Below are 24,766 nucleotides of genomic sequence, written 5' to 3'. Positions count from 1 at the left end.
AATTATGCAGCCAAGCAAACTTTGGAGGCCAGGGCCCAGTAGATTGGGCGTTTGTTACAAGAAAAGGGCGTCATAAGAGAGAGAATTAGAAACATCACTGACTACATCGTTATGAAGTGCCACATTTGTGAGGATATGACTCGCACTATATTCTTTGCAGCAGTGATGACCTTTGTTAAACAAATAATGAACAACTTGGACCGACTTCAAAGGGATCTTGCACAAAGGCCCGTGGCGAGACCGAATGATGTCTCACGGACACCAGGAGCATTGATGTACTCATGATTTTCCGTTTGAATTTGTATTTCCTTTTCTGTCAGAGTCTGTGAGTTATGTTAGGTTTGTATTTTCTTTCTGTTTTGAGCCTGTATTTCTTTAGAGTATGATAGCTTAATTTCGGGGTCTGTTTGTCGTCTTTGCGTCAGAGTCTGTTAGTCTTTTGAAATTTGTTGATATTGAGTCTTTGTAATCAAAGCATCTATTTTTATAAAAGCTAAAAAACCCAAAAATGTTTTATTTACTTGCACGCTTATCTGACAGAACTACGCACGGTCTGATTCATGCGGGGACGTGATACGTAGGCAATTTCTATAGGATTCGACCACCACTAAAAAAGCCACTAAAAGGGAAAAGGAAAAATAAAGAAGGATAGAATAAAGAAAGTTTAAAAGAAGAGGCACAATTGTGAGAGGCCGGAATGACACACGCAACCGAAGCAAATGCATGATAGAAATGGTTAATTGCCTAGGTGCATTGCATCCCAACGTGTAATTGCATATGTGTTAAACTCTAAAAAACTAACAAGTTTGTTGATTTCCAGAGAATTCAAGTAGTTAGTTTATTTAGAGGATACTGGCACATTATCATTACCAAACCAGATCGAAGGGACCAATACCGGAAATCATGTCTATCCCAGATGTCGACACTAGTGTTGAGGTAGAGGAGTTGGACGTCAATAAAATGAAAGAGGAGATGCTCAAGCTTAAGCAACAGATGGCCGAAATGTACCAGGCCTGGTCCAAAGGGCAATCACCGCTAGCTTACCCTGCTAACCCTACTTTTACCCCACCATTAGCTCAGTCTCAGGATCATCCCGCCACCAATCCAAGTTTTCCCATTTATCAACACTACCATGGCACTACTTCTCATATGCCGCAAGCTCCACCACCAAAATCGATTCCATGCCCTCCTCCGCCAGTCACCCCTATCTTTGTGACATCTCCACCAGCTGCACTCCATAGATCCCTGAGTGAACCCGTGTTCCAGGCCCAGGACAACCAGTATTATCCCCCGGAACCCACCCTCAAAGTTCCCAAAATCTACCCCTACGATCCACGTTCTGATCCCCCGAGAGAAGCTGAGAGACCAGCCAAAAATCCCGAACATGAGGAGATGTTCAAAAAAATGAAAAGCATAGAACAATCCTTCAGGTATATGAGAGGGCTAGGAGGTTAGGTAAGTGTGGCTTACAAAGGCCTGTGTTTATTCCCAAATATACGACTACCGGCAGGGTTCAAAATGCCCAAATTTGACTTGTACAACGGATACGGTGATCCGGTGGCTCATTTGAGAGGTTTTTGCAGTAAGATGAGGGGAGCTGGAAGAAAGGATGAATTGCTAATGGCCTACTTCAGTCAGAGTTTGAGCGGATCAGCATTGGAGTGGTACACCCGCCAAGATCACGGAAGATGGTACACATGGGATGATTTGGCACAAGCATTCGCTTGTCACTTTCAGTATAATCTTGAGATCATTCCAGACCGACTATCTTTGACTAAACTGGAGAAGAAGCACAGTGAAAGCTTTAGAGAATATGGTTTCCGGTGGAGGGAGCAAGCAGCAAGGGTAGATCCCCCAATGAAAGAGAGCGAGATGGTTGATTACTTTTTGCAGGCTTTGGAGCCAACTTACTTTGGTCATTTGGTGTCCGCAATTGGCAAGTCTTTTAATGAGGTTGTAAAAATGGGAGGCATGGTCGAGGAGGGGCTTAAGTCCAACAAAATCATGAGTTATTCAGCGATCAAGGCAACCACTCAAGCCATTCAAAGCGGCACTAGGGGTGTACTTGGGAAGAAGAAAGAAGATGTCACGACTGTTGAGTCCGGAGCCTGGTTCGGATCTAGAGGCCCGTCACCCTACTATAGCCAACCACGAACCCTACCACCAAAATTACCCCCACACTTCATATAGCCCTCCACAACACTACTACCCACCGCCAGATCCCCATTTTTCCGTCCATCATGCACAAGCCTATACCCAAACCCCAGCACACTCACAATGGCGTGCGCCGGCTCCACAAAATCCATACCCAGCTCCACAAAACACATATCCACCCCCAAGGGCCTACACAAATCCCCCTGGGACAGGTTTTCAACCAAACCAAGCCCTCAAGAATGAGAGGTCACAGAAGCAAAAGACTTTCTCTCCACTGGGGGAATTATATACCAGTCTTTTCCACAGGTTGAGGCAGTTGGGCATGTTGAATCCAATTGAGCCTAAAATGCCAAATCCTTCCCCTAGAAATCTTGACCACTCGGTGAGTTATGAGTACTGTTTAGGGGCCCCTGGGCATGATACAGAGAAGTGTTGGAAACTAAAAACAGATGTGCAAGAGCTTATTGATACTCATCGGATCGAGGTTCAAGCCCCAGAAGCACCAAATATCAATCAGAATCCACTGCCAGCTCACCATGAGACACACATGATTGAGTTGATACACAAAGAGGGGAGCCCAGGAAGCCCTCACAGACGGTAATGATGATCCGTTCCAGCGAAACCAGCTCGAAGGAAAAAGTAACCAGTGAGAAATCAGTGGTCCAGTTGAGAGGGGTAGATGATAAGCCAGCTGTGGTAGCCGAGAGAGGGTCGTCAAGCATTGTTGCAGTGAAACCAGAGAAAGTTAAAGTGGTAATACCAGGGGTCGCAAGTAAACCTGTTATGGTCGTGAAGGGTGCTCGCACATAGCCTGTTATTATAAAACCAGTAACTTAGCTTCTAGTAATCAACAGCAAGGCTGTTCCTTAGAATTATGAACGGGTGACGGTGATTTACAAGGGGAAAGAAGTCAAAGAAGAAGTTTGTGAAGCGCAAGGTTTGACTCGCTCAGGAAGGTGTTTTACTCCCGAGGAGTTAAGAAGAGCTAAAGATAATTCAACGCCGGTAAAGAAAGCTGTAACTAAAGAAGAGGCAGAGGAATTTTTGAGGAAAATGAAAGTGCATGACTATTCTGTTGTAGAGCAGTTGAGGAAAACGCCCGCTCAGATCTCATTACTCTCGTTGCTAATCCATTCAGATGAGCACCGCCAATCCCTGATGAAAATCTTGAATGAGGCCCATGTTCCCGACAAGATCTCGGTAAACCATCTGGAAAAGATAGCCAACAAGATTTTTGAAGTAAACAGAGTCACTTTTTCCGATGATGAATTGCCGGTAGAGGGTACTGAGCATAACAAAGCCCTTTACCTGACAGTGAAATGCGAGGATGTCGTGGTTACCCGGGTATTGGTTGACAATGGTTCAAGTGCGAATATCTGTCCTCTCTCCACTCTAATCAAGCTGAAAGTAGAAGGTAAGAGGATCCATAAGAACAGTATCTGTGTGCGGGGATTTGACGGCGGAGGCAAAGACTCAGTCGGGGACATAATATTGGAGCTGACCATAGGTCCAGTAGAATTCACAATGGAATTCCAAGTGCTGGATATAGCTGTTTCCTACAATTTGCTATTAGGGCGACCGTGGATTCACGCCGCTAAAGCAGTACCATCAACACTCCATCAGATGGTCAAGTTTGAATGGGACAGACAGGAAATAGTGGTGCACGGCGAAGATAATTTGTGCGCTCACAACAACACCATTGTGCCATTCATTGAAGTGGAAGATGACAAGGGACCATGGGTCTACCAAGTTTCTGACGCAATGTCAGTCGAGAAAGTTCCAGAAGGGAAGTGTATCCCGAATCCGAAGATAAACGCCGCATCAGTCATGGTAGCGTATGAAATGTTGAAGAATGGTTTTGTACCAGGAAAGGGTTTGGGATCAGCGTTGCAAGGCATCATACAGCCCGTGTCTCTTCCTGAAAACTTGGGAACATTTGGTCTGAGATTCAAGCCCACAACCGCAGACATAAAAAGAGCCAGGAAATTGAAACAGAGGACATGGGTCCTTCCAAAGCCGGTCCCACGTCTTTCCAGATCATTTGTCAAGTCTGGTACAAGGAGTCGCCCAGTGACAACAATTCCCAGTTCTGTGATTAATCCTGACAAGGAGTTGATTGAAAGATTTGAGAAGTTGTTCAATAGTATGAACATGGTGGAGATTGGAGAAGGTTCTAGCAACTCAGAAGTGCAATTTGTTGGGCCAAAAACAAAACTTAATAATTGGAAGGCTACTCCTCTCCCTACTCGGAAGGAGTCTTGGTAGTTTACTTTGATTTTCGTTTAAGTTTGTACGGATTATTCTAGGGTTGTAATCCAGATTTCATTTTTTTCAGTCTGTTTGAGTGTGCAAACCTTGTTATCTTTTATCAATCAATGAAATACAATTTCCCTTTCTTCATCATTCCTGATGGTTTTCCTTTTGTTTTGTTTTCTTTTCTATACAGTTCTTTTTACGCTGGTTCTAATGACATGGCGTGCATAAGGAATCCTCAGCCCAGTCTTAAAAATCAATCTGATTCCGAAATGTTAGTTCAAGGAGTAGATTGTGATTACGAATCAGAATATGATGATGAGGATGAAGCCTTCGAAGAGATTAGTAAGGAGTTAATTCACTTCGAAGAAAAACCCAAACCCAATTTGAATGACACAGAAGCCATCAATTTAGGGGACACAGACAATGTCCGAGAGACTAAAATAAGTGTCCACCTCGAGCCAAAAATTCGGGAGGAGTTAATCAAAGCACTCATCGAGTACAAAGATGTTTTTGCGTGGTCATATGACGACATGCCGGGTTTAAGAACTGATTTAGTGGTCCACAAACTGCCCACTGATCCGGTGTTCCCTCCCGTCAAGCAAAAGTTGAGGAAATTCAAAACTGATATGAGTGTGAAGATCAAAGAAGAAGTTACCAAACAGTTGGATGCAAAGGTTATTCGGGTCACCCGATATCCTGTTTGGTTGGCTAATGTCGTGCCCGTACCGAAGAAGGATGGCAAGATCAGAGTATGCGTCGATTACCGCAATCTCAAGAAAACAAGTCCGAAGGATAACTTCCCGTTACCCAATATCCACATTTTGATCGATAATTGTGCCAAGCTTGAGATTGGATCTTTTGTGGATTGCTATGCCGGGTATCATCAGATTCTAATGGATGAAGAAGATGCAGAAAAGATGGAGTTCATCATGCCATGAGGAACTTATTGCTATCGGGTAATGCCATTTGGTTTGAAGAATGCTGGGGCAACTTATATGAGGGCGATGACTACTGTATTTCATGATATGATACACAAGGAGATTGAGGTATACGTAGATGATGCGATCATAAAATCAAAGCATCAGGCCGACCACGTCGGGGATTGGAGGAAATTCTTCTAGAGGCTTCGTAGGTACAACCTCAAGCTTAACCCTGCCAAGTGTGCATTTGGTGTTCCATCCGGAAAACTGTTGGGATTCATAGTCAGCCGGCGTGGCATCGAGTTGGACCCATCAAAGATTAAAGCCATACAAGAATTGCCACCTCCAAGGAATAAGACTGAATTAATGAGTCTGTTAGGAAGGTTGAACTATATCAGCAGGTTTATCACTCAGCTCACGACGACTTGCGAGCCTATTTTCAAGTTGTTGAAGAAGGAAGCTGCGGTCAAGTGGACTAATGAGTGTCAGGAAGCATTCGACGAGATAAAGGGATACTTGTCTAACCCGCCTGTGCTGGTACCACCAGAACCAGGGAGACCTTTGATTCTTTACTTGACTGTCCTGGAAAATTCATTTGGCTGTGTACTGGGGCAGCATGATGCCACCGGCAGAAAAGAACAGGCCATCTACTATCTTAGCAAGAAGTTCACAGCTTATGAGGTCAAGTACACTCACTTGGAAAAAACATGTTGCGCCCTAACTTGGGTGGCACAGAAGTTGAAACATTATTTGTCATCCTACACTACTTACCTCATTTCACGCTTGGATCCATTGAAGTATATCTTTCAAAAGCCTATGCCGACAGGAAGACTTGCAAAATGGCAGATTTTGCTCATAGAGTTTGACATAATCTATGTGACTCGGACTGCGATGAAAGCCCAAGCATTGGCCGATCATTTGGCCGAGAACCTGGTCGATGAAGAGTATGAGCCACTGAGGACTTATTTTCCTGATGAAGAGGTGATGCATATTGATGAACTAGAACATGCCGAAAAACCAGGTTGGAAACTTTTCTTTGATGGGGCTGCTAACATGAAAGGAGTGGGAATAGGAGCCATGCTTATTTCTGAAACAGGATATCACTATCCTGTTACAGCTCAACTTCGTTTTTATTGTACCAACAATATGGCTGAATACGAAGCATGCATTTTGGGTTTAAGGTTAGCTGCAGACATGGATGTCCAGGAAGTCTTGGTCTTGGGAGACTCGGACCTTCTGGTACATCAAATTCAAGGAGAATGGAAAAGGCGAGATCTGAAGATCATACCATACCGACAATGCTTGCATGATCTTTGTCAATGGTTTAGATCAATGGAGTTCGAGCATATTCCAAGGGTCCATAATGAGGTCGCCGATGCTTTGGCTACCCTCGCGTCAATGCTGCACCACCCGGACAAAGCCTATGTCGATCCTTTGCATATTCAAGTACGAGATCAGCATGCTTACTGCAACATGATTTAATAAGAATTTGATGGTGAACCATGGTTTCATGATATCAAGGAATACATCAGAATAGGGATATACCCAGTGCAAGCCACGGGGGATCAAAAGAGAACAATTCAACGGTTGGCAAGCGAATTTTTCTTGAGTGGGGGAGTTTTATATAAAAGAACACAAGACATGGGATTGTTAAGATGCATAGATGCTAGACAAGCTACGTCTGTCATGTCCGAAGTACATTCAGGAGTCTGCGGACCACATATGAGCGGATATGTGCTGGCAAAGAAAATTCTCTGAGCAGGTTATTATTGGCTCACCATAGAGCGAGATTGTATTAGTTTTGTGCGCAAATGTCATCAGTGCCAGATACACGGAGATTTGATTCATTCTCCGCCATTGGAATTGCACACAATGTCAGCGTCATGGCCCTTCGTCGCTTGGGGCATGGATATCATTGGACCAATTGATCCGGCAGCATCCAACAGGCATAGGTTCATTCTGGTAGCCATTGATTATTTCACCAAATGGGTTGAGGCCAAAACTTTCAAGTCTGTGACCAAGAAAGTAGTGGTCGATTTTGTTCACTCAAATATCGTCTGTCGATTTGGAATCCCAAAGGTGATCATCACGGATAATGGTGCTAATCTTAACAGAAATTTGATGAAAGAGGTATGTCAACAGTTTAAGATTACACACCGCAATTCCACCCCATATCGTCCCAAGGCGAATGGAGCAGTTGAGGCAGCCAACAAAAACATAAAGAAAATACTTCGAAAAATGGTGGAAGGTTCTAGGCAATGGCATAAAAAATTACCATTTGTGTTGCTGGGTTATCGCACTACTGTCCGTACTTCGGTAGGTGCAACTCCTTATTTGTTGGTATATGGAACTAAAGCAGTAATACCGGCGGAAGTTGAAATCCCGTCCCTTCGGATTCTTGCTGAGGCTGAGATTGATGATGATGAGTGGGTCAAAACCTGTTTGGAGCAGTTGAACTTGATTGATGAAAAGAGATTGGCAGCTGTGTGCCATGGCCAGTTATATCAAAAGAGAATGGCAAGAGCATACAACAAAAAGGTGTGTCCCCGAAAATTTGAAGTGGGTCAGCAAGTGCTGAAACGCATCCTTCCACATCAGGTTAAAGCAAAAGGCAAGTTTGCCCCAAATTGGCAAGGGCCATTCATTGTAACCAGAGTATTGTCCAATGGTGCTTTATGTTTAACAGATATCGAAGGAAAATGCATAGACATGGCTATCAATTTTGATGCAGTAAAAAGATATTATGTATGATTTCTTTAGTATAATTGTTGATTGTTTGTATTTGGCATTATTTTGAAGATTAAAATGACGAAGGCAATTTGTTCTACTATCTAAATACTTTACCCTTTGTTCCCCTTTTTGAGCCTTATTTATTTCTTTCATACCCCTTTTTTGGAATCAATAACGAAAAGGAGAGAAAAAGAAAGAAAAGAAAAAGAGAAAAAAAGTGAAAAAATATAACAACAAGGAAATTCAGGTGTGAACTACGTTTGACCTGATCCCTGTTAAGGGTACGTAGGCAGTTTTACGGCTCGGTCAAAGTGATATAAAATATCCAAAGATCCCCAAACAAGAAACTGGGGCAGAGGTTGTATTTGTAATAAGAAATGTGATTCCAAAAGTTGTAATTTTAAACCCATGTCAAATTATTTTGAGCCTTTGATACCCTTTCTTTCTAATCCCATCCAAAAGCCCACATTACGGTCCAAAGAAAGACCTTCTGATCAGTTTTTCGAGAGATGACAAGTCGAGCAAACAGAAGTGATTCATATCAGGGTAATACTCCGGTCCAAGCAGGGAAATTAATGAAAATGAGAGAGTCTTATCGGTGAAAACCTTCACAGGCACCATAAGGCGACGGGAGTTGAGAGAAACGAGAGAGTCTTATTAGTGAAAACCCCTCGAAGGGCACTATAAGGCGACAAGGAATTAAAAGGGGGCAAACGAGATAAGCTTGATGGAAAGGATCCGTCGAGACATCAAGCAGAATAAAGATGTTGTTTCGGCAAAAGAAGATGGGTTGCGGGACCTTTGAAATGCAAAGTAGGGACATCAGAAAGATTGATTGATGTAAATAGACTGGGTTGATTAATCCAAAAATGCACGACATGACCATTGGGATCGGTTATACCATTCAGATAAGTTATTTTCTCTTCAAACAATTGTTCAGAAAGATTTTTCTTGTTCTATCTTTCGAAAGTCATCATTTTCCATTTCTTTTTTATCAATAGTAGTTTGTTTTTAAGAAGGATTTTCAGAGCTAACTACCAGTTGCCAACATAGTGCAAGGTAAATGGGGATAAGACATGCGAGGATAATGTGATGGGATGGAAAGACGTCGTTGTAAGACCAAATGATGGATTGGTCTAAGATTTCGGGACAGTATGGAGCAAAGGTGGAAAACAACGGTGGAGAAGTTGGTGAATACGGAATCATCAAGAAGGTCGGAAGTTATCAGCCAAGTTTCAAGATGGTCGAACAACGTAGAGCATGGAAAAGAGCAAAAGGGAAAACCGTCCCCAGCAGGAGCATCCCCACATTTTAAACTAACAAATTCTCTTTGATTTTAAGCAGAGACAGGAAATGTTATTGATGACAGAAAGACATGCCACAAGAAAGATTGTCAAACTGGGGCAGATTTTTTTTTTCATTTTTGAAAATTTTCTGGAAGTCAGGTACCCACTTGGGGAAGAAGGAAGATAACACAAGTTTGGAGAAAAGTGGTATCCCCAGCAGTCAGAAGAAGACAAAACAAGTTTTCAAGAAAGCAATTTCGGGAGGAAGATAACACAAGTCTTAAGAGAAGTAGTTCCAGAGGAAGGAAAACACCAGCTTTAAGGGAAGTAGTCTTTGAAGGAGGAAAATAACATATTTTGAATGAAACACCGGTGTTATCCCCAGCAGTTCTCAGAGGAATGAAACACCAGTTTTAAGGGAAGCAGTTCTGAAAGAAGATAATTCAAGTTAGAAGGAAAATGGTTCAAGAGGCAGGAAGGAACAACGACAATAGAACGCATTTTTAAGTTGCAGTTGAAGTTAGGAGCCCGCCTGGAGAATGGAGGTGTTATATTTTTAAGAAGTAGTTGAAGTCAGGAGCCCGCCTGGAGAATGCAGGTGTTATATTTTAAGAAGTAGTTAAAGTCAGGAGCCTGCTTGGAGAATGAAGGTGTTATATTTTAAGTAGTTGAAGTCAGGAGCCCGCCTGGAGAATGGAGGTGTTATATTTTTAAGAAGTAGTTGAAGTCAGGAGCCCGCCTGGAGAATGGAGGTGTTATATTTAAGAAGTAGTTGAAGTCAGGAGCCCGCCTGGAGAATGGAGGTGTTATATTTTAAGAAGTAGTTGAAGTCAGGAGCCCGCCTGGAGAATGAAGGTGTTATATTTTTAAGAAGTTGTTGAGTCAGGAGCCCGCCTGGAGAATAGAGGTGTTATATTTTAAGAAGTAGTTGAAGTCAGGAGCCCGCCTGGAGAATGGAGGTTGTTATATTTTCAAGTTGTAGTCGAAGTCAGGAGCCCGCCTGGAGAATGGAGGTTGTTATATTTTCAAGTTGTAGTCGAAGTCAGGAGCCCGCCTAGAGAATGGAGGTGTTATATTTTTAAGAAGTTGTTGAAGTCAGGAGCCCGCCTGGAGAATGGAGGTGTTATATTTTAAGAAGTAGTTGAAGTCAGGAGCCCGCCTGGAGAATGGAGGTGTTATATTTTAAGAAGTAGTTGAAGTCAGGAGCCCGCCTGGAGAATGAAGGTGTTATATTTTTAAGAAGTTGTTGAGTCAGGAGCCCGCCTGGAGAATAGAGGTGTTATATTTTAAGAAGTAGTTGAAGTCAGGAGCCCGCCTGGAGAATGGAGGTTGTTATATTTTCAAGTTGTAGTCGAAGTCAGGAGCCCGCCTGGAGAATGGAGGTTGTTATATTTTCAAGTTGTAGTCGAAGTCAGGAGCCCGCTCATGTGCAAGTTTTAACTTTTAACCGTTTTTGTCATTATTATTACGCCTGGAGAATGGAGGTGTTATATTTTAAGAAGTAGTTGAAGTCAAGAACCCGCCTGGAGAATGGAGGTGTTATATTTTAAGAAGTAGTTGAAGTCAGGAGCCCACCTGGAGAATGAAGGTGTTATATTTTTAAGAAGTTGTTGAGTCAGGAGCCCGCCTGGAGAATGGAGGTGTTATATTTTAAGAAGTAGTTGAAGTCAGGAGCCCGCCTGGAGAATGGAGGTTGTTATATTTTCAAGTTGTAGTCGAAGTCAGGAGCCCGCATGGAGAATGGAGGTGTTATATTTTTAAGAAGTAGTTGAAGTCAGGAGCCCGCCTAGATAATGGAGGTGTTATATTTTAAGAAGTAGTTGAAGTCAGGAGCCCGCCTGGAGAATGGAGGTGTTATATTTTAAGAAGTAGTTGAAGTCAGGAGCCCGCCTGGAGAATGAAGGTGTTATATTTTTAAGAAGTTGTTGAGTCAGGAGCCCGCCTGGAGAATGGAGGTGTTATATTTTAAGAAGTAGTTGAAGTCAGGAGCCCGCCTGAAGAATGGAGGTTGTTATATTTTCAAGTTGTAGTCCAAGTCAGGAGCCCGCCTGGAGAATGGAGGTTGTTATATTTTCAAGTTGTAGTTGAAGTCAGGAGCCCGCCTGGAGAATGGAGGTATTATCTTTTTAAGTCGTAGTAGAAGTCGGGAGCCCACCCGGAGAGCGGAGGGTTGCAACAAAGATCCCCAGCATAAATTAAAGTTCAGAAATCGGAAGGAAGGCAACACTAGTCAGAAGAAGGCGGTTCAAGCTTCGAAGGAAAAATAATTCGAAGCTCATAGGAAGGAAATAAGCAGTTCAAATTCAACAATCAAGAGAAGACTACGAGTCGAGACAGAAAGAAAGAAACATCAGAGGAAACACCAGTCACCAAGACGTCAAAGCAACAAGAGACACAAGAGCACGACTGAAGATCTAGATAAGATTTTGTAATTCATAGACTATAGTTTAGTCTAGCTTCTTGTTTTCTTTTAGCATGGTGTAGTAAGGAGGTTAGTAAGTAGCGGCAGCAGCAGCAACAGCAGTAACAGTAAAACCACAGCTCCGTGGTAGTCCCAGCTACCAAAACTTCCCGAACTACATTGACTTGATTCCCTTTTAGCTAGGGATATGTAGGAAGCCTTTGAAGCAGAGGTTCGATCAAATCTTTCAAAAATACTTCACACGGAGTAGGCTAACGGACAAAAATCGCTCGTATCCGCTCACTTTATCTTTGCACGAAAACTCTTCATGTTTCCGGACAAAGAGGGGCAGCTGTGAGCACGTGATTTTTGCCCTACAAGAACTACTCCCAAAAATTCAAAATAAAATAGTTTTGTGTTATTTTGGATAATTTTTTGTATTTTGTCTGTGAATGTTTATTCTATTTTAATTAATGAAAAATACAAAAAATATATATGTGTTGCATCTGCATTTACAATTTAGGATTAATTAAACAGTAACACACTTCGCATTTTTAATGTCTAATGTCAAATTGTGTGATTATCTTTGTATTTAATTTTGTGTGATAAATATTACTAAGGGTTAATTAGTATTTCCTAAGTTAATTTTGGTTTTACAATTTAATTTTGAACTTTTGGTAATTAAGAATTAAAAAATAAAATAAAGAAATGAAAGAAAGAGTTGATAAACTCGGACCAGGCTAATTTTTTCTACAGGCCTAAACAATATGTCCGCAGGCCCAGTCTGAATACCCCTTTTACCCGGTCCAACCGACCTGGCAATACGACGTCCAAACGACGTCGTATCTGTCACGTCCAATCTCAACCGTACATCCCAATCCATCAACGGCCAAGATCATCTCTCCCTTACCCGTTCCTATACCCGCCCGACCCCGTTACTACCAAACGACCCCGTTTTGATCAACAAATCAATTGTGGCCGTTGGATTCCCATCATCCAACGGCTGAAATCAATTGATTAAACTCTAACCTATCAAACCCCCTCCCAATACCCTACCCATCTCATTTCCAAACCCCCTCAGTCGTCTCTTTCAGAGACGAACCAAACGACCCACCAAATCCTAGCCGCCCTCGTTCCCTTCGCCTGAATACCCGGCGGCCTGAGGACCGATGACCCTCAAATTCACACCCCTGAACCTTCTAACCACCCTCAACACAAATCCCTACCCCTTTAACCTCGAATCATCCCGGTTTGTTTCGAATCTTCAATTAAAGATTCGAGCAAAACCCTAAACCTACCCAACCAGTCCCAAGTTCACACCCCAGCTCCACCTGACCTCCCTCGTTCCCAAACCACCCCTACTTGGACTCGAATCTTGCAAGAACTAGTCGAATTTTAAATTGATTGAAGAACCCTAGAGAGCCAAAACCTGGAACCTGTCCGAGTAAAGGGGAAATTTGAGGTTCTTAATCGACTTTAGTCGAGTGTCTTCAGTCGAGAACAATCGATTGAGGTCCGTTTGGACCTCAAAAGTTCAAGTCAAAGTTTAAAATGGGAACCGTTTGGAGTTTAGCCTGTAATTTTGAGGTATTTTTCTTTTTTTTCTTTTCTATTTTTGTTGTTGTTTATCTGCTTAAGCTTCATTGTATTTCATCATCTTTTCGATTTATTTCTCTCTTCTCTTTCGGACCTTTTTTTTTCTTGGTCCATTTTTTTCTATTGATTAGCATATGCTGTAAATTGTTGAGTCGATTAAATAGTTTCGCCGCTTAGTCCGTTCATGTTTGTAGTTTAGTAGTCCTCGTCAAGTTATTTGGTGTCAATTGACTCATTTTGTGATCCTTAGATTCCTAGCTTCAGGGCTCATCATTAGTATGCTTTCTGTTCCTACATCTTTGTTTTAATGCTATTCATTTAATTTGAGTTTCAAGCTTAAACTGTGGTCTGAGTTTGATGAATTGAATCCTACTGTTTAAGGTCTGAAATGAATCTGACATTGGTTTGAATTCAGTGTTGGTATGATAATGTTCATTAGATAGTAGTGAGTTATAAGGTTGCATTCAGAACTTAGGAGAATTGGTTATAGCTGCAATCACAGGGGTTTCAGGGGTAATTTGGGAATTGAAAACTTGAAGAAATGGGTAGTCTGAGTGTTCTGTCCACTAAGCACTAGTGTACCATTAAAATAATGCATTTGTTTAATAATTAGTGGGGAACAAAACATAATGGTATAGGGAAGCTTAAAAGGAATTGATTAAAATATGTTGCCCATACCTGCTTGAACTTTAAATAAAGAAAAGACAAGGGTTAATGGGGACAAAACATACTCTAGTGGAGTTCTAAAGGGATCATGGGCAGAATTAGTTTCTTAATTCTACTTGTGTTCTTACGAGCTGGCAGGGTCAGTGTTTGAGTATAAATAGAGGGACTTAGGACAGAGTTAGGGGTCCTTTTTTGGGGGTTCAGTCTTTGAGAGAGTCTTCCTTCTTGAATCAGTTTCTGAGAACTAGAACTCATAGAGAGAGTTTGAGAATCAGTTTTCTTGAGAGCTTTTAAAGCTGAATTCTTCTACACTTTGAAACCTTAAGAGTTTGAGAGAGTGCTTTAGACAATCAGCTCACACTGTTACATTGATTTCAAGAGCAGAAATAGTTCAAATCTCTCTATTCCTGTTCTGTGCTTGGATGTTCAGGGCATTTGAAGATATTTGGTGATTTACTCAAGGGTGCTGGGTATTATCTGATTGCTAAAAGGTGTCCTATGACTGCCTAGTCTAATTTCTAGTAGATTCAGTGTTTTGGTTAAGCTTCTTTCTTCCTGGGCTTTGTGATTGTGGTTTGGTCTTGAGCTTGGCCCTGTTTGTTGCTGTTGATTGTCAACCTGCTGGTGTTATTGTTTGTTGCTGCTACTATTGCATTGTTGTGGCTGACCTCTTTTTCTTCCATTGTAACTGATTTCCAGGTACACAGCTTGACTTCAATAATTTTGAAGCTGAAATATAAAGGATGAACTTGTAATTGAAGCCTGAAGACTTTAATTTAATTCAGTTTCTGATTTGTATATTTGAACATTTTTGTTCGTTAAGTATGTTTAGACTCTTGTTTATAGTTGCGTTGGCTGAATAGAACTGGGCTATGCAATAACTGGATTATAGACTATTATAGCTTAGTTTTCTTGGATTGGTTTTCCCAGTAAGTCACCAATTGTAGTTAATTCCTTGTTAGCTGATTCTTGCACCTGTTGAGTACTGGTTGTAGCCAAATTCATGGTACAGAGTAGTTCATGACTAGTCATAGTTAATTTCGTGTTAAAGACCTTTGTGAATCCGTTTAGCGTAGTATAAGATAAAACCTGGAGTGGCTGTTTTGTTTCATTCAGGTAATTTAAATATGACCAGGCTGTATAGGGATTGTAGTAGACTGCCAAAATTTCCCTGGATGGTTTACTACGGCTGTATAGTGTGACTTGATTTCAGTAGTTCTTTTAGAACCTTAGTTAAAAGGCCTACCTTGAATGTTTAATTTCAGTAGTTATAAAATAGGCTTGAATGGTTTTTAGTGTCAATGTGTCCTTCAGCAGTTCTATTAGGAAATCGTGAATCATTAAAGTGGTTAGTGTTAGTTTATTTTTTATGACAGTTCTTAAGCATTGATTCGTTTCAATAATTGTAAAAACAAGTTCAAATAGCTCCGGATTTCATATAGTTCACTTCCGTATCCCAATAGTTAAATACCAAGTTAATCGAGTACTAGTTCAGTACTGATAATGTAAATAAAGTATTGTTTGGGTCTGGGCCATCAGATGATTCGTTTGGAGCTGATTGGACTGCCCAAATTCGTGTTGTGATGTTCCCGTCCAGGCTCAAACCCCGGGCTCGTTGGGCTGCAAACGTCCTTATAGGCCCAATGTTGGAGGCAACCTTTCTCATAGTAAGGTTGTTGACGTATTAATTAATTAGGGCCTTTTCGTTATTTTTTAGAGACAAAATAAAAATAGCAATTCATAGTCGCTTTTAGGTTTGCCTTTTAAATAATAAATGAGACGAGCCTCGCCAAACAAAAATATATAAATTGCGGGGTCCTTATTAAATGGTTAAAATGAAACATTTAGAATTCGGGATGGGCCATTTAGTGAATTTCACGGCCCTCCCCAAAGATAATAACGCGCTAGTCATTTTAGACGTGCTTTTAATAATTTACTTTCTTAAACTCGAGTGCACATTTATGTGACCCAAATCCAAATCTCAACAGAATCGAAATGTGTCAATAACCATGGGTGCATTGATGTAACGTGGTTCGATATGTGTTTTCACGACGTTGCAATTCTCGTTAACAATAATAATAATAAAAGCGGTAAAAAGTTAAAATTTGCACATAGGTTCAACATGTATTAAAATAAGATAAATAAGTCGAACATGACATTTGAGCAACCGTGCTAGAACCACGGAACTCGGGAATGCCTAACACCTTCTCCCGGGTTAACAGAATTCCTTACCCGGATTTCTGGTTCGCGAACTGTAATACAGAGTCAATCTTTTCCTCGATTCGGGATTTAACCGGTGTCTTGGGACACCATAAATCTCCCAAGTGGCGACTCTGAATTAAATAATAAATCATGTTTCGATTGTCCTTTAATTGGAAAAACTCCCTTACCCCCTTACGCCCCTGCGGGCGCAGGTAAAAGGGAGGTGTGACAACTGGTTACTGAGAAGTTTGTGGAACTGAAGCAGGAACATCAATAGCAGCGGGCTCAATTTGGCAGGTGAATCAACAGATGAGGTTTCAACTTGGCTTGTAACAATAGGCTCGATTGGGCTTGAAAGAGTTGGGATACCCGTATCAACTTCAACATTCACGAGAGCTTCAACCACGAGAGAAGGGAAGTCCTGAGTTTGCTGAGCTTTTTCAATGGTTTCATTGATCTTAGCTAACTCCGACTCCAGGTTGAAATTTTCTTGGCCAGCTTCAATTAGGGTATCTCGACGTGAATTCAAAAATGCCCAACTTACCTCAACAACAGATTTTTCTTCAAGGGTCTCATAATCCTTTTCCCAATCAGTAATCTCATTCTTTAGCTCTTCATTTTCAGCCAAGGAGGAGTTGTAAGAAGCTTGAAGAGAGGCATGAGAGCTCTCTAAAGCACAAACCTTATCAGCCGAGACTCGAAGGTCTTCTTGTGCTTGAGTTAAGCTTTGCGCGAGCTCTCTAGCGTAAACTTCTTTTCGACTCAAAAGAGCCTTCAACTCTCTGTTCTCTTCGCTGGACTTAGATAGTTGCTCTGAGAAGGAAGATTTGAGACGTTCTTTGTCTTTTTCTGCTTGGCTTGAGGAAGCTTTTGCAACCGCTAACTCTAAAGTTAAAGCCTGCATATGCTGTTCTAGGGTACTCTTGCCTTCTTGTAAATCTTCCATATCAATTTGTGCACTCTTAAATTATTCCTTCCAATTGATCGCCTCCAACTGAGAATCACGTGCTACATTCTCCAAGAGAAAGATTCTGCTCATCATTTCTGTGCCGATAAGATTGGCCTAAAAAAAGGAAAGAAAATAAGAATATAAGAATCCCAAAGATAAAAAATTTTTATAAGGTAAAGAAGGGAGAGAAGGAAAGTACCTTCAAAGTGGCATGCACGATATCATTCATTAGAGTCAGGGAACTATGTCTCTCCAGCTTTGCTTTTTCAATTTGACTGATTAAAGGTTCCAGCCATACATCTGCCTGACCTGACTTTCTCAAAAGGCTGCTATCAGTAGGAACTTCAATGGTTACCCTCCTCATTGCGGCACTTCTACCTGAAGAGCCCGCTTTCGTATGGTGAACAATAGGAGGGGGAGTTGTCGAAGGAGGAGCGGTAGAGGAAGTGAAAATAGTAGAAGAAGGAACAGAAACAGCTGGGGCTGGTAAGGAAGGAATCACAGGCACGGGAGTTGAGAAAGAAGACAAGGGTATTTCATCTAAAACAGGCCCTAAATTTCCACTGCCAAAACCACTGAAGAAAAGTTGATCAATAGATTCATGGGTATCATAGGGAGTGAAGTCATCGTCAGGAATTATTACTGGGGTTTCAATAGGTTCGGTAAGAGGAACAGAAAGACGAGGGGAAACTTCGACTTCGTCATCAGAGATGATGCGTCTCCTAGCTCGTGGCCTCGTCACCAGGGAACCCCCATCTCCCTCTTCTTTAGAGTCTTCTTCTTCAACAATTTTCCTTTTTGCAGAAGAAGAACCCAAGACTATTTCTCGGGCTCTTTCTAAAGAGATACGGGTTCCCGAAGGAGTACGGGTTCCCGAAGAGACACGAGAGGCCGCAACTGCTTTAGTAGTAACTCCTCGAATAGCAAATCTTGATAAAAAGAAGGATAGAAGTTAGAACCATAAAGAAAAATATATACATGCGTGAAAGATGAAATAAAAACTCTTACCATGAGTCTTTACTTTCCAGCCGTAACGGTTAGAAAGTGTTTTCCAAGACCTACTATCTATTAGTGCGGCCTTCAACAATTTATCTACCCAACCGCAAAAAATGGGAATATTTTCTACCACTCCCACCGTTGCTAAAAAAAAGAAGCAAAAATTAGAGAAGTTGATAAACTTGAAGGAAAAAGGTGCGAGACGGATAAAAGACTTACGTGCAAAATTCCACTTCTCATGGAAGGGAACATTATTCTCACCCACTAAACCAACAGTGGGGCAGCAACAAATTGGGCATACTAGCCATGGTCTTTGTCATCTTCAGGGCTCACTAAAACCCTTTTACTCCTGGCCACTAGGGTAAAAACGCCATTACGGAAAATTCTAGGGGAGTAAAGATGAATCAGGTGAGGGAAAGTAAAGGAAACGTCAGCCAAATTGGTTAAATGCCTCAAACAGGCAACAACCCTCCATATGATTGGGCCAATTTGACCCAAACAGACATTAAAGAAACGGCAAATTCAAGAATAACTGGGTCAATAGCTGGTTTGAACCCTAAAGTGAAAGGGTATGTATAAACAAAAGAGAACCCAGTCAAGTAAGAAGTAATTCTTTTATTTGGATTAGGGAAAATAATGGAAAAATCATTACTCCAATGGCAGTATTTGCGAACTACAGGAGTCAAAACTTCTGTAATTTGAGTGGGGTAAGCGTCAGCACGATCTAAGGCGGAAACCTGGTTTCGAAGATATTCCCTATCATGGTAAAAAGATAATTCTGTAGGGACTATCTCCTCTACTAAAGGTTCACGTAATGGTTCAGAAGGTTCTTTATCCCTAGAAGAGGATCTGTGAGAAAGGGAACCTCTGGTTTGGAAGAAGAACCAGAACTAGGAGAAGGTATAGACGAACCGCCACCGCGAGTAGACCCTAAGCTACGAAGTCTACCTCCCCTTCTATGTCTAATGGGGGCATTAGGGAAGGTATCAACAATGGGAACTCTCTTAGGGTTGGGATTTGGTGAAGACATGGCGAAGAAGAATAATGTGAGGAATTAAGTGTTCAATAAGCTTTATGTGGTAAAAGACAAGGAAAGAAGTTATATTTATATTAATACGCCACCGCTAAAAGTAAAAGTGCAGTGATGGAAGGACCGTAATAATGATAACTGGCACTTCGTGAATAGTGGAGCCGTAAAAAGCCTTGAAAAGGGACTGCAAAACTACAGAACCAATGGGAAAAAGACACATGTACAAAGCATTAAATGGAAGCGACAATTGAAGCGTCAATTTTGTTATATCATTAATGGTGACAAAAATTCTCTTTTAATGAAATCCACTTCCCAAATATTCAACTGATGAATAAATGAAAAGTAGGGGGACTATCTATATTGGGAAAAATTATATTTAAATATGAAGATGACGTGTCGAAACACGTAGACTGGTCAAATGGTCAAAGAATTATAACTAGCCAAGAGGCACGAGTTGCAACAGATACGAGCAAATAGCAGAGGAAGAGGCACGGGCAGGAATACAAATAACCCAGCACCCGTACCTATCTAAGTCATTTATGTCCGAGAATCAAAAGGAATGAATCTGACAATAGAAAAGAGTGCAGATACAGCAATTAATAGGCATTAAATGTGGAATACGTTAGAGAATTTGTATTGAATATAATGATTATGTAACGTAACATTAAATGTCTTTAATTACTCATAATAGCCTCATTATGATTTGAGCAAAACGTATATCTCCAAGATATCTATAAAAGGGAGACAGCTGATCAATTGTGGGGACACGAAATACTAAAGATATAAACTTTGGTTTACTTGTTTTTCTCTTGATTACTCTCTTGCTACCTAAATTACTTCGTTTTATATATTCTTTTGATTATCAGTCGCTCGTGTTCTTCTAAATTCTATCTTTGACTAAAATTTTATTTTTTGGTTAAACATAGACCTCTATGGCTTGTTTAGTTGGAAATCTGATTCTTTACCATTCTTCAGTTCCCATTAATACAATAGATGCTATTAATCTCGATGTAGGAATTAGGATGACAAGGCTGCAGCCTTTTCTAATGTTGCTTTTCGAAAGGGAAGACAAGAAAATATTCCTAACTTCCCAAACTTAGTTCTTGTTTGCTCCAAATTATGGAACTAATATGCATGCTTTAAAGTAAAAATTTAATAGAATTTTAATTTCCCGATAAATGAACTCTTCACGGTTTCTAATAGTTGTTGCTCTAAATGTAGCTAGCTTCAGAATATATACAATAATTTCTGACATGTCTCGTATCTCATTTTTCAGTGTGAAAAGGATTAAAGCAAGTAAATCTTATGAGATCACATTAATCTGCACCTTTTTCTTGAGGATAATGAGAGTTGGGGACCATCTTATACAGAAGATTATTATTAATTAAATTAAGACTAATCACAGCCGAAACCAATAACTTAATGGGGATCACATTGGTTTTGGCTGCAACGTTCAACTTACCATGTACTTTATAATACTTCTTTCGTTTCAATTTATGTGAACTTATTTCCTTTTTAGTTTATGCCAAAAAGAATGACCACTTTCCTTATTTAGAAACAATTTACCTTTACACAATGATTTATAACCACACAGAATATATGTGCCTCATTTTACACCACACAGTCTTCTCTTTTCTCAAACTTCGTACCAAGGGTTCACATAAATTGGGATGCAGGTAGCATCTCAAAGGAGTTTCAAACAATGTGAATTCAAAGTCACTGGAGGCACATCTGATTAAAGAAAAAAAGTGAATTGAAAAAGAAAATCAGAATAAGAGTTTCCACTAAGTTGTACTCTTTGGTGACTACACAAAAGTGTTAATAAGCTTATCAAACCCTTTAAGGACCTGTTCCCTTTCGAACATTGGGCCATACAATGACAAAATCACTCCCATTAAACCAAGCAAAAGTAGTTTTGTCTGACTCATGATGATGTGGAAAGACCACATGAGTTCAAGACTAGTAGGGAAAGACCTCTGACCAATATAAATAGTTCGGTACACTATGCTTCAACTATGCGCGAGGTTCGGGGAGGGATTAAATTACAAGAGTCTATTGGACGCAGTTTCTACTTTCACGATTTAAACCCGTGATTCCTAGTCACATAACAATTTTACCAATTACACTAAGATTCCCTTCACCGATATATTTGGAAGAATACTTTACAGCCTAATACAATTGTCAAAAAAATACACAAAATTTAAAAATTCGATTATATGAATTCTCACGGTTATTTAAATTATAGTATTGTGGAACTCCAGGATGCTCAAATTTTGAACTGTCAGTAGTGGTTGCTTTTGCAGGGTATTACTATTTCTAGGTGTGAATCAGGTTCTGGTTTAAGTGGGGCCTTTTTTGTAGAATTTGGTGTAGCCTAGACACTAGACAAGCTACAAAACCTTTCGGTTTTCATATTTTTGGACTTTTTGGCCTTTCATTTCCTATAAAAGCTCATCCACATTCCTCTGCTTTTACTCTACACAAACTTCTCTTTTTTATAGACTCTAAACTAAGTATACCTTACTATAAACCTTTATCTGGTGTCTGTTTTTCGATTTAGATCAATCGAACTCTCCACATTTGTCATTTTTGAACTGTTTAGGCTTGTTGGTATTAGAAAAGATCCTTTCTTTGAAAAATTTCAACAACTCTATAGTGACATTTTCTACCTTTCCACTTGAGTTTCCTTTGAATTCCAATCTCAAAGAAATATTGGTGGGGGAGGGGGGCTTTTTGCAAGAAAGGCAGTTTTGAACAGTTTTTCCAGAAGATGATTGTGTTGTCCCAGGGGTGCATTTTGTGGAAATTTTTCGCAATTCTTGAGACAAAATTTAGTGTAGCCAAAAGCTTTTACTTTTGGATATTTCAAATTTTCAATAGGTACTGTTGGGGCACTTAGCTAAATTTCACATTGCTTCTAACTTCTGTTGAAGTTTCTGCCTGGTCTATTCTATCTAGTTTTAGAAGATTCTGTGTGTAGTTAGTACTTAGTACTTTGCTAAATTTATATTATGGGAGGAACATCACTACCTCCAGGATTTCGTTTCCATCCAACTGATGAGGAATTGGTTGGATATTACCTGAAAAGGAAAACTGATGAACTTGAGATTGAGTTGGAGGTCATTCCAGTAATAGACTTGTATAAATTTGACCCATGGGAGCTTCCAGGTATATATACATTCTTGATCAGCTTGATAACTTACCTACGCATTAAGAACCATTTCTTTTATGAATTACAAATCATATAATATTGTAATATATGGTCACAAGATGGAGTGCTCTGTGGGGCCTCTCTCTTTTCACACTTTAAAGCTGGAGTTATTATCTATATTCACACCCTAACCACATATCAAAAACAAAAACATGTATAAAGGCATTAGAGTTTTTTTTTTTTTTTTTTTAGTTAGTTCTAAAAATGCTTATTCTGATATTGGTATTTGTGGGTACTGTTATCATGTCTTTGGGATGCAGAGAAATCTTTCTTGCCAAAGCGTGACATGGAGTGGTATTTCTTCTGTCCTCGGGACAAGAAGTACCCGAATGGCTCGAGAACCAATCGAGCCACAAAATGTGGATACTGGAAAGCAACAGGGAAAGACAGGAAAGTGGTCTGTAAGCCTGCAGTTGTTGGATACCGAAAGACGTTGGTTTTCTATCGCGGAAGAGCTCCTTTAGGGGATAGAACTGATTGGGTGATGCATGAATATCGCCTATGTGATGATGTCTCACAAGGCACTCCAAGTTTCCAGGTAAATTTGATAAATCATAATGTAAAGTTCTTCCACTTAATGAAAACCTGCAAGAGATTGATCATGATATTAACTACTATTTAAATATCTTCAGGGGCCTTATGCTCTTTGTCGTGTTATCAAGAGAAAGGACATTTCATCGAAAACAAGTGATGGTCGTGCAGAAACAACCTCTAAACAGGTTGAATGCAGTTCAACCAATGAAGCTTTTACATCAGCAGTAACCTCAAATGAACCCCTTGTATTTTCTGATGACATGCCAAGTACTCAAAATACATACGTGTGCAACGACAGCAACTATTCAACTCCTATCGGTTCACCTTATCAGACAACACAAATAGGAGAGTCCGAGTCTGCAATGGGGACAAATGCTGCAAACCTCTGGATGTCTCAGAATATGATTCTTGATCCTTCAAAGGTACTAATGTTTTTCTATTTTCTATGCATTCACTCCTGTTTCCACTCTGGTTGTTTGTATTATTAATATTTTGGTGGCTGGATGTAGGAATGTCTTCAAGTACAAAGTATATCTGGAAATTATCCGGTGTATGACTTCCCAAACTTGACTTCATGGCAGCCAAATGATCAATATGACTTCACATCAAGTTCATCTTTCCCGAATTTTAGAGGGGACGTTGAACTTTCTGGTGATCTCAGTGGCTATGGCTTTGCACCTCCCTTCTTAGATGAGGGAACCTACATGGAATTCTATCGCAATGAGGATATTTCGTATAAAGGTTATAACCAGAGCAACTTATTGGGAAATCCAAATCTCTTCTGAGGAACATTGGGGCGAAATAGGTGTAAAGTTTTCTCTCATTTATCCAAGGAGTTAAACTTGAAATCAAGCTCCAATATGCAGACAGAGTAGTGAAAATTGGATATCGGGAAAACATAATGGTGTATGGTCACAGGAAGATATTTTAAGTAGTCTGATATAAGAATATACTAAGAAAAGCTCAATGCAGCTCGGTGTGTTTATATTTTGTCATTGAAGTTGTGTGAAGTATGAGATACCCAGTGATGATCATTTTTAACGATGCCACTGGGATATGGACATATGGTCAAGTTAGTAGCTGAACTTCTGTTAAAGTAAGCTTCTTAAATCCCTTTCTGATATGTGTCACTGTTCTATTTCTGATCATTTCCATGTATGAAAATGTTATCAAGAACCAATAACTGAGCTGAAATATATGTAGACTATATGAATTAATGTTTTTTGATGCTTCAAACATCCAGATATCAATCAAAATGGAGCGAAAATGCCGTAGACCTTATGAATTTAAAGTCTTCCCACTCTACATATTCCAAATTTTCAGAATTTTCTTGTACCAGAAATGCCAAAGCAGCTTTGCAAAGTTGAAATGCATGGTTAAATACTTGTATTAACTTGTTCCAGGGCTTCTGTTTATCAGCAGAGCTTCCTAGCTAGTGACTTCCTCTAATCAGCAACTATTGGTTGCATTGTACAAAGTTTTTGAACTGTTTCAACACATGCAACCAAGATTTAAAGAAAAAACATTGTTTAAAGTTCTAATAGAGTGAAGTGCCCCGTTGATAACTGAATAACTAATTAGTCAAATGCAGCCTGAGATTCATATGCACAACTTGCTATTCTAGTTTGATTGTGGTCTTGATAGCTTCCCAATAACTATTTATGTATAAACCAAGCTTCACTTGTACTCGTAGGTATATGGATGAGATGCAAATTTAGAGTTAAGTATTTCCGGTCACTAATTTGAACGTTTGTTTGACATCAACAGATGTGATTCTGATAGTTCCAAGCATTCATGATCAAAAGAATCTATAACAAATGACCAGAAAGAATCTT

The 24,766-nt window shown here is 40.2% G+C and overlaps 1 protein-coding gene across 2 annotated transcripts; it reads left to right on the top strand.

Moving 5' to 3' along the window:
- Positions 1–21,655: 21,655 nt before the first annotated feature.
- On the top strand, positions 21,656–24,654 carry LOC107766848 (NAC domain-containing protein 71). 2 transcript variants are annotated; one of them, XR_012693976.1, is made up of 5 exons: positions 21,656–22,354; positions 22,658–22,935; positions 23,030–23,353; positions 23,441–24,027; positions 24,175–24,654. XR_012693976.1 is itself a non-coding variant. In XM_016585736.2 (4 exons), exons 1-4 carry the CDS (start codon positions 22,198–22,200, stop codon positions 23,714–23,716), a joined length of 1,035 nt encoding a protein of 344 aa, XP_016441222.1. In that variant the 5' UTR covers positions 21,656–22,197; the 3' UTR covers positions 23,717–24,044. The 2 variants fall into 2 exon arrangements, 1 of the variants encoding a protein (XP_016441222.1); XM_016585736.2 differs by lacking the exon at positions 24,175–24,654 and having other exon boundaries at positions 23,441–24,044.
- Positions 24,655–24,766: the final 112 nt, after the last annotated feature.

Source organism: Nicotiana tabacum, chromosome 8, assembly GCF_000715075.1.
Source record: "Nicotiana tabacum cultivar K326 chromosome 8, ASM71507v2, whole genome shotgun sequence".
Classification (NCBI taxonomy): Eukaryota; Viridiplantae; Streptophyta; class Magnoliopsida; order Solanales; family Solanaceae; genus Nicotiana; species Nicotiana tabacum.
This window is presented reverse-complemented; position numbering and strand designations above follow the sequence as displayed.